Raw genomic sequence first — 13,962 nt, forward strand, 5'->3', positions numbered from 1 at the left:
GCACGATTATAACATTACCGGCCCTTAATCTGCACGTTTATAATATTACCGGCCCTTAATCTGCACGATTATAACATTATCGGCCCTTAATCTGCACGATTATAACATTACCGGCCCTTAATCTGCACGTTTATAATATTACCGGCCCTTAATCTGCACGATTATAACATTATCGGCCCTTAATCTGCACGTTTATAACATTACCGGCCCTTAATCTGCACGATTATAACATTATCGGCCCTTAATCTGCACGATTATAACATTATCGGCCCTTAATCTGCACGTTTATAACTTTACCGGCCCTTAATCTGCTCGTTTACAATATTACCGGCCCTTAATCTGCTCGTTTACAATATTACCGGCCCTTAATCTGCACGATTATAACATTACCGGCCCTTAATCTGCTCGTTTACAATATTACCGGCCCTTAATCTGCACGATTATAACATTACCGGCCCTTAATCTGCACGTTTATAATATTACCGGCCCTTAATCTGCACGATTATAACATTATCGGCCCTTAATCTGCACGTTTATAACATTACCGGCCTTTAATCTGCACGATTATAACATTATCGGCCCTTAATCTGCACGATTATAACATTATCGGCCCTTAATCTGCACGTTTATAACTTTACCGGCCCTTAATCTGCTCGTTTACAATATTACCGGCCCTTAATCTGCTCGTTTACAATATTACCGGCCCTTAATCTGCACGATTATAACATTACCGGCCCTTAATCTGCTCGTTTACAATATTACCGGCCCTTAATCTGCACGATTATAACATTACCGGCCCTTAATCTGCACGTTTACAATATTACCGGCCCTTAATCTGCACGATTATAACATTATCGGCCCTTAATCTGCACGATTATAACATTATCGTCCCTTAATCTGAATGGCTTAAAGGAGCGGAGGGTTCTGGCAGGTTGGTATACAGTGACCAGCTCGGAAAGGTATGCCGGGGCCAGACCATTGATGGCCTTAAAAACAAACATCAGAACCTTATACTCCACCATAAACCGTACCGGGAGCCAGTGAAGTGAGCAGAGGACGGGGGTTATGTGTGAATGTTTATGAGTATTGGTAAGGAGACGCGCTGCTGCGTTTTGAACCATCTGAAGACGGTTTAGAAGTGATTGGTTAAGCCCAGTGTAGAGGGCATTACAGTAATCTAGCCTCGAGCTGATAAAGGCATGAATGGCTTTTTCTAAATCAGCACGGGACAGGAATGGTTTCACCTTACTGAGGAGCCTAAGCTGGAAAAAGCTACTCTTAACGACTGCACCAATCTGTTTGTCAAAATGCAATCTATTGTCAAATGCAACACCCAGATTACGAACAGTGGATGCAAACTGGGGCGTAAGAGGGCCAAAACTAAGAGAGCTACAAGGTGAGTCTGGGGTAAATAATATATACTCGGTCTTACCTTCATTCAAATGAAAAAAGTTCTGAGAAAGCCACCGTTTAATATCCTGGGTGCAGTTATGGATGGGGTCTAATGCTGAATGATTGTTCAAAACTACAGGAAGGTAGACTTGAAGGTCATCAGCATAGAAATGAAACTGAACGTTGTGTTTTGAAATGAGTTGACCAAGTGGCAGCATATAAAGGGAGAACAGTATAGGACCAAGAATAGAACCCTGGGGCACACCAGATGTTAAAGGGGCAGCTGAGGAGGAGAAGTCATCAAGCATAACTGAGAATGTTCTGCTGGTAAGATATGACGAGAACCAGTTGAGTACCGTGCCCTGTAGACCCACAACATGTTGTAAACGGGCGATAAGGATTGCGTGGTCCACGGTGTCAAAAGCAGCGGTAAGGTCAAGCAGCACCATAACCACTGAGTTTTTATTATCCAAAGCTCTAAGAATGTCATTATGAACCCTCAGTAAGGCTGACTCTGTACTATGTCTAGACCTAAAGCCAGATTGAAATTTGTCCCCCATACCATGTAGATTGAGGTATGACTGAAGCTGGGCGAAGACAAGCTTTTCCATAAGCTTAGCCAAAAATGACAGATGGGATATGGGGCGAAAATTAGACAGTACTGAAGGATCAAGGTTTGGTTTCTTAAGGAGCGGTCTAACAATGGTGTGCTTGAGAGGAGTGGGAACAACGCCCAGACTAAGACAGCAATTCATGAAGGAGACCAGGAAAGGGCCTATGATGTCAATGGCTTCTTTCAGAATCCTAGCAGGAACAGAATCTAGAGGGCAGGAGGTAGGCTTCAACTCATGAACAGCTTTTTTGAGATCAACAAAAGAAACCACCTCAAAATTCTTCAGCACACATTTTGTCGCTTGGGAGGGAGTAATGGCAACAGGAGCTGGTATAATAGTTAGCCTAACAGACAGAACCTTATCAATAAAATATTTTTTAAATACATTGCATGTATTTACTGAAGCATCATTCAATACAACAGGGACTGGATTTATAACAGAGTTTATAGTACTGAACAAAATACCAGGGCGGTGGCTATTATTATTAATAAGCTTGGAGAGAAACTGACTTTTAGCTTCCTTCACAGCTCTCTGATAGGTAACAAGGCAGTCTCTGAAAACCTCCAATGATACCTGCAGCCTGTCACCTCTCTATTTCCGCTCAGCCTGCCAGCACTGGCGCCTGAGGGTCCATGTCGTCTCATTCAGCCAGGGGTCCGAAGAGCCATTTGCAGACATCACCCTGTAGGGCGCAACTGAGTCCATAATCCGGGAGCAGGTGATGTCGAATGAAGAGAGGAGAAGCTCAGCACATAGAGGCGGGGCCACTTCTACAATGGAGGTTATGTTAGAGGCAGACAAGGTGGCAGTGAAATCTTCAGCTGTAGATGGAGTGTAAATGCGCCGACGCCGGGGGGCAGTGGATATGGGAGGAGGAGGAACAACACAGATGTCAAACTGTATAAGGGAGTGATCAGAGACAGGAAAATCCAGAACCTCACAGGATGACACTGTCACCCCACGAGAAATAATAAGGTCAAGAAAGTGACCTAGCCTATGAGTGGGACAGGATATGGACTGGGCCAGGTCTAAAGAGTCTAAAAGAGTCTTGAAATCATTAGCAGATTTATCAGAGGGGCAACAAACATGAATATTAAAATCACCACAGATCAAAATATTGTCAAACTTTGCCAAAAAGTCAGACAAAAACTCCAATTCCCATTTAGTTTTGGGGGGCGATAGATTACTGCACAAAAGATTGGATTAGGTAGAGTGAGTACAAACGTCTGCAACTCAAAACTGGAGTACCCTCTAGTGGACAGTTGACGGCACTTCAGGGACTGTCCGTATATACTGGCTATCCCCCCGCCCCTACCCGTTTGCCGTGGAGTGTTCAGAAACAAATAGCCAGAGGGAAGGATTTCAGAAAATGCACTAACATCACCGGGAGATAGCCAAGTCTCCGTGAGAAAGAACAAATCCAGATTGTTCGTGGTGATGACATCGTTTAGAACAAAAGTTTTGTTACTAAGCGATCTGGTGTTACATAGTGCCATACGGAGTGTAGTAGAGTTGACAGGCGAAGAGGACACACGTGGAATTGGACGAAGGTTGTCTAGGATAGGACCCCGAGAGCGAGTACCAGATGATCGGCGGTAACAGGAAAAAGGAGCGCCTGAGTTGTCGGAGCTAGCGGACCGAAGCCACCGATAGCATATCCGAGAACCGCCAGGCCCTGGTTCGACACCCCTCCTCTGCAACGAAAAATCCAGGTGAATCCTTTTTCTAACGTGCAGCCCGCTTCTCCTACCCCGTCTCTTGCGACGCTCACTGCCTGGAAGTAGATAGACAGGATGGCTCAGGAACGGAGAAGTAGAAGTAAACAGCGGCGGAGGTGTTTTAAAAGTTTGGGTGTTCAGGCGGTGGTTTGATGAAAACCGTAATTCCAGCAAAGTTATGCGATCATAAACAATAACTGTAGAGACTATGGCAGGATCTAGCATGAGAAAACACAGAAGCAAAAAGAGATGCATGTGGCATGCCAAACATAGCGGCGCCATCATGACACTGTGACCGTTTACACACGTTTACAACATTACCGGCCCTTAATCTGCACGTTTATAACATTACCGGCCCTTAATCTGCACGTTTATAACATTACCGGCCCTTAATCTGCACGTTTATAACATTACCGGCCCTTAATCTGCACGTTTACAATATTACCGGCCCTTAATCAGCATGTTTACAATATTACCGACCCTTAATCTGCCCGTTTATAACATTACCGGCCCTTAATCTGCACGTTTACAATATTACCGGCCCTTAATCTGCACGTTTATAATATTACCGACCCTTAATCTGCACGTTTATAACATTACCGGCCCTTAAACTGCACGTTTACAATATTACCGGCCCTTAATCTGCACGTTTATAATATTACCGGCCCTTAATCTGCGCGATTACAATATAACCGGCCCTTAATCTGCATGTTTACAATATTACCGGCCCTTAATCTGCACGATTATAACATTACCGGCCCTTAATCTGCACGTTTACAATATTACCGGCCCTTAATCTGAACAATTATAACATTACCGCCCCTTAATCTGCACGTTTACAATATTAACGGCCCTTAATCTGTACGCTTATAACATTACCGGCCCTAAATCTGCACGTTTATAACATTACCGGCCTTTAATCTGCATGTTTATAACATTACCGGCCCTTAATCTGCACGTTTACAATATTACCGGCCCTTAATCTGCACGTTTACAATATTACCGGCCCTTAATCTGCACGTTTATAACATTACCGGCCCTTAATCTGCACGATTATAACATTACCGGCCCTTAATCTGCAAGTTTACAATATTACCGGCCCTTAATCTGCACGTTTATAACATTAACGGCCCTTAATCTGCACGTTTATAACATTACCGGCCCTTAATCTGCACGTTTACAATATTACCGGCCCTTAATCTGCACGTTTATAACATTACCGGCCCTTAATCTGCACGTTTATAACATTACCGGCCCTTAATCTGCACGTTTACAATATTACCGGCCCTTAATCTGCACGCTTACAATATTACCGGCCCTTAATCTGCACGTTTATAACATTACCGGCCCTTAATCTGCACGTTTATAACATTACCGGCCCTTAATCTGCACGTTTACAATATTACCGGCCCTTAATCTGCACGCTTACAATATTACCGGCCCTTAATCTGCACGTTTATAACATTACCGGCCCTTAATCTGCACGATTATAACATTACCGGCCCTTAATCTGCACGTTTATAACATTATTGGCCCTTAATCTGCACGTTTACAAAATTACCGGCCCTTAATCTGCACGTTTACAATATTATCGGCCCTTAATCTTCACGTTTACAATATTATCGGCCCTTAATCTGCACGTTTATAACATTACCGGCCCTTAATCTGCACGATTATAACATTACCGGCCCTTAATCTGCACGATTATAACATTACCGGCCCTTAATCTGCACGATTATAACATTACCGGCCCTTAATCTGCACGATTATAACATTATCGGCCCTTAATCTGCACGATTATAACATTACCGGCCCTTAATCTGCACGTTTACAATATTATCAGCCCTTAATCTGCACGATTATAACATTACCGGCCCTTAATCTGCACGATTATAACATTACCGGCCCTTAATCTGCACGTTCACAACATTATCGGCCCTTAATCTGCACGTTTACAATATTACCGGCCCTTAATATGCACGTTTATAACATTACCGGCCCTTACTCTGCACGTTTACAATATTACCGGCCCTTAATCTGCACGTTTATAACATTACTGGCCCTTAATCTGCACGTTTATAATATTACCGGCCCTTAATCTGCGCGATTACAATATTACCGGCCCTTAATCTGCACGTTCACAATATTACCGGCCCTTAATCTGCACGTTTACAATATTACCGGCCCTTAATCTGCACGTTTATAACATTACCGGCCCTTAATCTGCACGTTTATAATATTACCGGCCCTTAATCTGCGCGATTACAATATTACCGGCCCTTAATCTGCACGTTTACAATATTACCGGCCCTTAATCTGCGCGTTTACAATATTACCGGCCCTTAATCTGCGCGTTTACAATATTACCGGCCCTTAATCTGCACGTTTATAATATTACCGGCCCTTAATCTGCACGATTATAACATTACCGGCCCTTAATCTGCACGATTATAACATTACCGGCCCTTAATCTGCACGTTTATAACATTACTGGCCCTTAATCTGCACGTTCACAACATTATCGGCCCTTAATCTGCACGTTTATAACATTACCGGCCCTTAATCTGCACGGTTACAATATTACCGGCCCTTAATCTGCACGTTTACAATATTACCGGCCCTTAATCTGCACGATTATAACATTACCGGCCCTTAATCTGCACGTTTATAACATTACTGGCCCTTAATCTGCACGATTATAACATTACCGGCCCTTAATCTGCACGATTATAACATTACCGGCCCTTAATCTGCACGTTTATAACATTACTGGCCCTTAATCTGCACGTTCACAACATTATCGGCCCTTAATCTGCACGTTTATAACATTACCGGCCCTTAATCTGCACGGTTACAATATTACCGGCCCTTAATCTGCACGTTTACAATATTACCGGCCCTTAATCTGCACGATTATAACATTACCGGCCCTTAATCTGCACGTTTATAACATTACTGGCCCTTAATCTGCACGTTCACAACATTATCGGCCCTTAATCTGCACGTTTATAACATTACCGGCCCTTAATCTGCACGGTTACAATATTACCGGCCCTTAATCTGCATGTTTATAACATTACCGGCCCTTAATCTGCACGGTTACAATATTACCGGCCCTTAATCTGCACGTTTACAATATTACCGGCCCTTAATCTGCGCGTTTACAATATTACCGGCCCTTAATCTGCACGTTTATAATATTACCGGCCCTTAATCTGCACGATTATAACATTACTGGCCCTTAATCTGCACGTTTATAACATTACTGGCCCTTAATCTGCACGTTCACAACATTATCGGCCCTTAATCTGCACGTTTATAACATTACCGGCCCTTAATCTGCACGGTTACAATATTACCGGCCCTTAATCTGCACGTTTACAATATTATCGGCCCTTAATCTGCACGTTTACAATATTATCGGCCCTTAATCTGCACGTTTACACACTCTGCACTATATTTGGTTCCTCAAGCGACAACAGTGACCAGTTCTAACGCGACGGCAGAAACTGTTCTGTGGTCGAGCACAGACGAGCACTGAACACTAGTGACCAGAACATGTCAGCGCTGTCTTATAAACAGCTCAGGAACTGTGGACACTTGTGTGAAAGTTCATCATGATGATGAGATGATCAGTGTAACTGTCAAATGTGACCCAAAAAGAGTTAAATTTGACAAGCTATAATAAATGATCTGGTATTTTTAGCTGAAATTTCACACACACATTCTGGGGACACCAGTGATGTATATTTCATCTTGTGAAAAGGGGCATAATACGTCACCTTTAGGGGTGTGGAGCGGCATGAGAGTGAGTAAATGACGACACACAATATACCGAGTATACGGCACATCTATCAACTCTGGACAAGAGAAACGCCGGAGTGCAGATGAGCTCAGAGCTTTCACTTTTGAGCTCTTCTAGTGAATCTTTAACTCTTTCCTCGCCATTGAGTTTTTCTGTCAATCCGTGTTTCCCATGTTATACAGTAGGGGGCGCTGTTACACATCACCTGAAATAGTGCAGCATCCCCAGATCCAAAACCGTTGTAAACTAGCGTGATCATCAAAAATTCAAAAGCATATAAATCAAAACTGCGTAACGTTACTGAATGTGAACCCAGGAAGAGGAAATCTTTTTTTGAATGAAACTTACCCAGATTTAAAGTCCCACTAAAGCACATATTGTGCTGTGTGTCACCACAGCAACACTCACAGCCGTGTCTTCGTCACTGAACGACGCGCTTAATACGGCCATCATCTCCTGCAGTTCCGTGCTCACTATCGACTCACCAGACCAAACACACTTTTACTTTCATTCAGGAGTTATGTATATACAAAACGATAACTTTTGATAAAACAAGCCTATTGATAAAATGTGGTTGGGAGGTGTGGAGTTGGAGAAGGGAGAAGGCTCGTCCGGGCGGGCATTAGTGGCATGGGGCGGCCCCCGGACATCAACATTTATGTTTTATGTTTTTTAAGCTTTTTAGCCTTTTCTTTTTTTTTAGCTTTTTTTAAGTTTTTTTAGCTTTTTAAGTGTTGATTAAAAAAAGCAGAGGCTCTGTTCTTTTTCTTTTGATATATTAAAAGAAATATATCAACAAAAATAGTCTAGGTAAAAAATGCTGGCGGTGGCTGGCAACTTAAAAATAAAACGATGGGGGGGGGGCGTCATTATTTTGCGAGGGAAAATAAGAGGCGCTGCGCCTTTAAACAGACTCCGCCCCCTCGCGTGATGACGCGCTCGCTTTATTGCAGCCTGTCAAACAGCCATCAGAAGAAGAGAACCAGGCGAGCGGAGGGATCGCGATCATGAGCCGCGTCTGACGGATCGCCCTGCCGCGTTCCCCCCCGTTCTGTCGCACACAGCAGCCTCGCCCGTTCTCCCCCATGAAACACTCTCTCTGGAGCGGCGTGATCATGATGATGTCGAGCAAGAGCGCGGAATGGCTTCAGGATGAGCTGGAGTCCGGCGGGGCGCTTCTGCTGCTCGACTGCCGCACACACGAGCTCTTCGAGTCCGCGCACATCGAGTCCGCCATCAACCTGGCCATCCCGGGGCTCATGCTGAGGCGGCTGAAGAAGGGCAACCTGCCCATCCGATCCATCATCCCCAACAACGAGGACCAGGAGAAGTTCGTGCGGCGCTGTAAGACGGACACGGTCCTGCTGTACGACGAGGCGACCGCGGACTGGCCGGAGAGCGGCACCTCGGGCTCCGTGATCGGGCTCCTCATGCACAAGCTCCGCGACGACGGGTGCAAAGCCTATTACCTGGAAGGCAAGGAGTTTATTTGCCATTCAAAACTTTCAAGAGCTCGAAACGCTTTCTCTGAGTGTGTGTGTGTGAGAGAGAGAGAGAGAGAGAGAGAGAGAGAGAGAGAGAGAGAGAGAGAGAGAGAGAGAGAGAGAGAGAGAGAGAGAGACACTCACACAGAATGGATTAAATCGCTCCTCCGCTGAAACTCGCGCTCTTCTGCTTTTAAACGGAGGAAAAGTTCGTTTACATTACGAGCTGTTTGACGAATACATCCGCGCGCTCGATTCGTGAAATCTTTCAAGTCTGTCAGGCATTTTGTATAAACTCACTGCTTTTAAAATAGTTAATGTGTACCTTTTTGTCTTTCTCTGTGTGTGTTTTGACTACAACCCTTAAAAAAATGAGAAAAAAAGATGTTTTCAATTAATTGCCTAAAATGGCTCCGCCATGTTGTCTTTCTGAAGGAAAACGAGCGATTCATGAATGAACGGCCAAAAATACTGAATCACGACGCTGTTCGACTCTTTGTGATTCATATTCACGTTATATTCGATATTTGATGCAAATATACGCACATGTCGAGCGTTTTGTCGTGGAAATGGAGTTTGACTGTGTAACGTAATTCTCGGTTTCGCCACCATTCACAAAATACACATCGAGTGTCAGTCATGATCTTCACCACGTGACCAACAGTTTAACACTCAATCCGTTAGAATATTAATCTGTTTACTCGGATTTATTTATTGGAAATAGTATATATTTCAGTTTCACTAGTGCTTAGATTCTATTCTTAGTTCTATTAATTAGATACTAGTATTCATTCACTAGCCACTATGCCAAGTAATTATTCCATTGTTAATTTTTGCTATTTGAGTTTTATGATGATCTGTAGTTCAGATATTAAAGAGGCAGTTCAAACATAAATAGTTCATTTACAAACCTGAATGACTGACTGGAAAACAAAAGATGTTGTTTTGAAAAACGCCTCAGGGTTTGTTTGTTTTTTTGTCTATAAAGTGTAAGTCAATGGTCACCAACACTGTTTTTTTACCAACATTCTTTAATCGTTTGTTTTCCACCGAAAGAAGTAATATGGGTTTGGAATGAGTAAAGGATTACAGAATGATCATTTTTGGGTGAACTAACCCTTTAACTATTCACACTCCAGACATTACAGTTTTACTGGGAACACTTCTTATCTCACTCACTGGTTAATATATGTGTTTTATAATAACTAGTCAGCATGAGTTAACTAATAACAATTGGAACACAAAATATTGTGTAATAAACCAGTGTCTTAATTAGATGTTAGTGGCTTATTTGGATTCCTAGTAATTACTTAGGCTAGTATTTAGTTATTTACATATTATTTTAGTATAGTAGCCTAATCAATTTTTTATTTTAATAACACTGTAAGAAATATTTGTGCAAATACATGTGATTTATCAGTCTGACTGATCTGTTATAGCTGATTAATCACTGACTGATCTATTATAGCTGATTTATCACTCTGACTGATCTGTTATAGCTGATTAATCACTCTGACTGATCTGTTATAGCTGATTAATCACTCTGACTGATCTGTTATAGCTGATTAATCACTGACTGATCTGTTATAGCTGATTAATCACTCTGACTGATCTGTTATAGCTGATTAATCACTTTGATCTGTTATAGCTGATTAATCACTCTGACTGATCTGTTATAGCTGATTAATCACTCTGATCTGTTATAGCTGATTAATCACTCTGACTGATCTGTTATAGCTGATTAATCACTCTGACTGATCTGTTATAGCTGATTAATCACTCTGACTGATCTGTTATAGCTGATTTATCACTCTGACTGATCTGTTATAGCTGATTAATCACTCTGATCTGTTATAGCTGATTTATCACTCTGACTGATCTGTTATAGCTGATTAATCACTCTGACTGATCTGTTATAGCTGATTAATCACTCTGACTGATCTGTTATAGCTGATTTATCACTCTGACTGATCTGTTATAGCTGATTAATCACACTGACTGATCTGTTATAGCTGATTTATCACTCTGACTGATCTGTTATAGCTGATTAATCACTCTGACTGATCTGTTATAGCTGATTTATCACTCTGACTGATCTGTTATAGCTGATATATCACTCTGACTGATCTGTTATAGCTGATTTATCACTGACTGATCTATTATAGCTGATTAATCACTGACTGATCTGTTATAGCTGATTTATCACTCTGACTGATCTATTATAGCTGATTTATCACTCTGACTGATCTGTTATAGCTGATTTATCACTCTGACTGATCTGTTATAGCTGATTTATCACTGACTGATCTGTTATAGCTGATTTATCACTCTGACTGATCTGTTATAGCTGATTAATCACTCTGACTGATCTGTTATAGCTGATTTATCACTCTGACTGATCTGTTATAGCTGATTTATCACTGACTGATCTGTTATAGCTGATTAATCACTCTGACTGATCTGTTATAGCTGATTTATCACTGACTGATCTGTTATAGCTGATTTATCACTGACTGATCTGTTATAGCTGATTAATCACTCTGACTGATCTGTTATAGCGGATTTATCACTCTGACTGATCTGTTATAGCTGATTTATCACTGACTGATCTGTTATAGCTGATTTATCACTGACTGATCTATTATAGCTGATTTATCACTCTGACTGATCTGTTATAGCTGATTTATCACTGACTGATCTATTATAGCTGATTTATCACTGACTGATCTGTTATAGCTGATTCATCACTGACTGATCTGTTATAGCTGATTCATCACTGACTGATCTGTTATAGCTGATTCATCACTGACTGATCTGTTATAGCTGATTTATCACTGACTGATCTGTTATAGCTGATTTATCACTGACTGATCTGTTATAGCTGATTTATCACTGACTGATCTGTTATAGCTGATTTATCACTGACTGATCTGTTATAGCTGATTTATCACTGACTGATCTGTTATAGCTGATTCATCACTGACTGATCTGTTATAGCTGATTTATCACTGTGACTGATCTGTTATAGCTGATTTATCACTGACTGATCTGTTATAGCGATTTATCACTGACTGATCTGTTATAGCTGATTCATCACTGACTGATCTGTTATAGCTGATTTATCACTCTGACTGATCTGTTATAGCTGATTTATCACTCTGACTGATCTGTTATAGCTGATTTATCACTCTGACTGATCTGTTATAGCTGATTTATCACTCTGACTGATCTGTTATAGCTGATTTATCACTGACTGATCTATTATAGCTGATTCATCACTGACTGATCTGTTATAGCTGATTTATCACTCTGACTGATCTGTTATAGCTGATTTATCACTGTGACTGATCTGTTATAGCTGATTTATCACTGACTGATCTATTATAGCTGATTCATCACTGACTGATCTGTTATAGCTGATTTATCACTCTGACTGATCTGTTATAGCTGATTTATCACTGTGACTGATCTGTTATAGCTGATTTATCACTGACTGATCTATTATAGCTGATTCATCACTGACTGATCTGTTATAGCTGATTAATAACTCTGTCTGATCTGTTATAGCTGATTTATCACTGACTGATCTATTATAGCTGATTCATCACTGACTGATCTATTATAGCTGATTTATCACTCTGACTGATCTGTTATAGCTGATTTATCACTGTGACTGATCTGTTATAGCTGATTTATCACTGACTGATCTATTATAGCTGATTCATCACTGACTGATCTGTTATAGCTGATTAATAACTCTGTCTGATCTGTTATAGCTGATTTATCACTGACTGATCTGTTATAGCTGATTTATCACTGTGACTGATCTGTTATAGCTGATTCATCACTGACTGATCTATTATAGCTGATTTATCACTCTGACTGATCTGTTATAGCTGATTTATCACTCTGACTGATCTGTTATAGCTGATTAATAACTCTGTCTGATCTATTATAGCTGATTTATCACTGACTGATCTATTATAGCTGATTTATCACTGTGACTGATCTGTTATAGCTGATTTATCACTGACTGATCTATTATAGCTGATTCATCACTGACTGATCTGTTATAGCTGATTTATCACTGACTGATCTATTATAGCTGATTTATCACTGACTGATCTATTATAGCTGATTCATCACTGACTGATCTGTTATAGCTGATTTATCACTGACTGATCTGTTATAGCTGATTTATCACTGACTGATCTGTTATAGCTGATTTATCACTGACTGATCTGTTATAGCTGATTTATCACTGACTGATCTGTTATAGCTGATTCATCACTGACTGATCTGTTATAGCTGATTTATCACTGTGACTGATCTGTTATAGCTGATTCATCACTGACTGATCTGTTATAGCTGATTCATCACTGACTGATCTGTTATAGCTGATTCATCACTGACTGATCTGTTATAGCTGATTTATCACTCTGACTGATCTGTTATAGCTGATTCATCACTGACTGATCTATTATAGCTGATTTATCACTCTGACTGATCTGTTATAGCTGATTTATCACTCTGACTGATCTGTTATAGCTGATTAATAACTCTGTCTGATCTATTATAGCTGATTTATCACTGACTGATCTATTATAGCTGATTTATCACTGTGACTGATCTGTTATAGCTGATTTATCACTGACTGATCTATTATAGCTGATTCATCACTGACTGATCTGTTATAGCTGATTTATCACTGACTGATCTATTATAGCTGATTTATCACTGACTGATCTATTATAGCTGATTCATCACTGACTGATCTGTTATAGCTGATTTATCACTGACTGATCTGTTATAGCTGATTTATCACTGACTGATCTGTTATAGCTGATTTATCACTGACTGATCTGTTATAGCTGATTTATCACTGACTGATCTGTTATAGCTGATTCATCACTGACTGATCTGTTATAGCTGATTTATCACTGTGACTG

At 40.9% G+C, this 13,962-nt stretch overlaps 1 protein-coding gene across 1 annotated transcript in view; it reads left to right on the forward strand.

Moving 5' to 3' along the window:
* The first annotated feature begins 8,499 nt into the window (after positions 1 to 8,499).
* The window catches only part of dusp7 (dual specificity phosphatase 7), a 52,434-nt gene continuing 46,971 nt past the window's right edge, over positions 8,500 to 13,962 (forward strand). The window contains exon 1 of the mRNA XM_079596751.1: positions 8,500 to 9,005. Within this exon, the coding sequence (XP_079452877.1) occupies positions 8,615 to 9,005 (391 nt within the window). The 5' untranslated portion in view covers positions 8,500 to 8,614. The remainder of the gene's footprint in view (positions 9,006 to 13,962) is intronic.

This window comes from Phoxinus phoxinus (assembly GCF_949152265.1).
Source record: "Phoxinus phoxinus genome assembly, chromosome: 22".
NCBI classification, from domain to species: domain Eukaryota; kingdom Metazoa; phylum Chordata; class Actinopteri; order Cypriniformes; family Leuciscidae; genus Phoxinus; species Phoxinus phoxinus.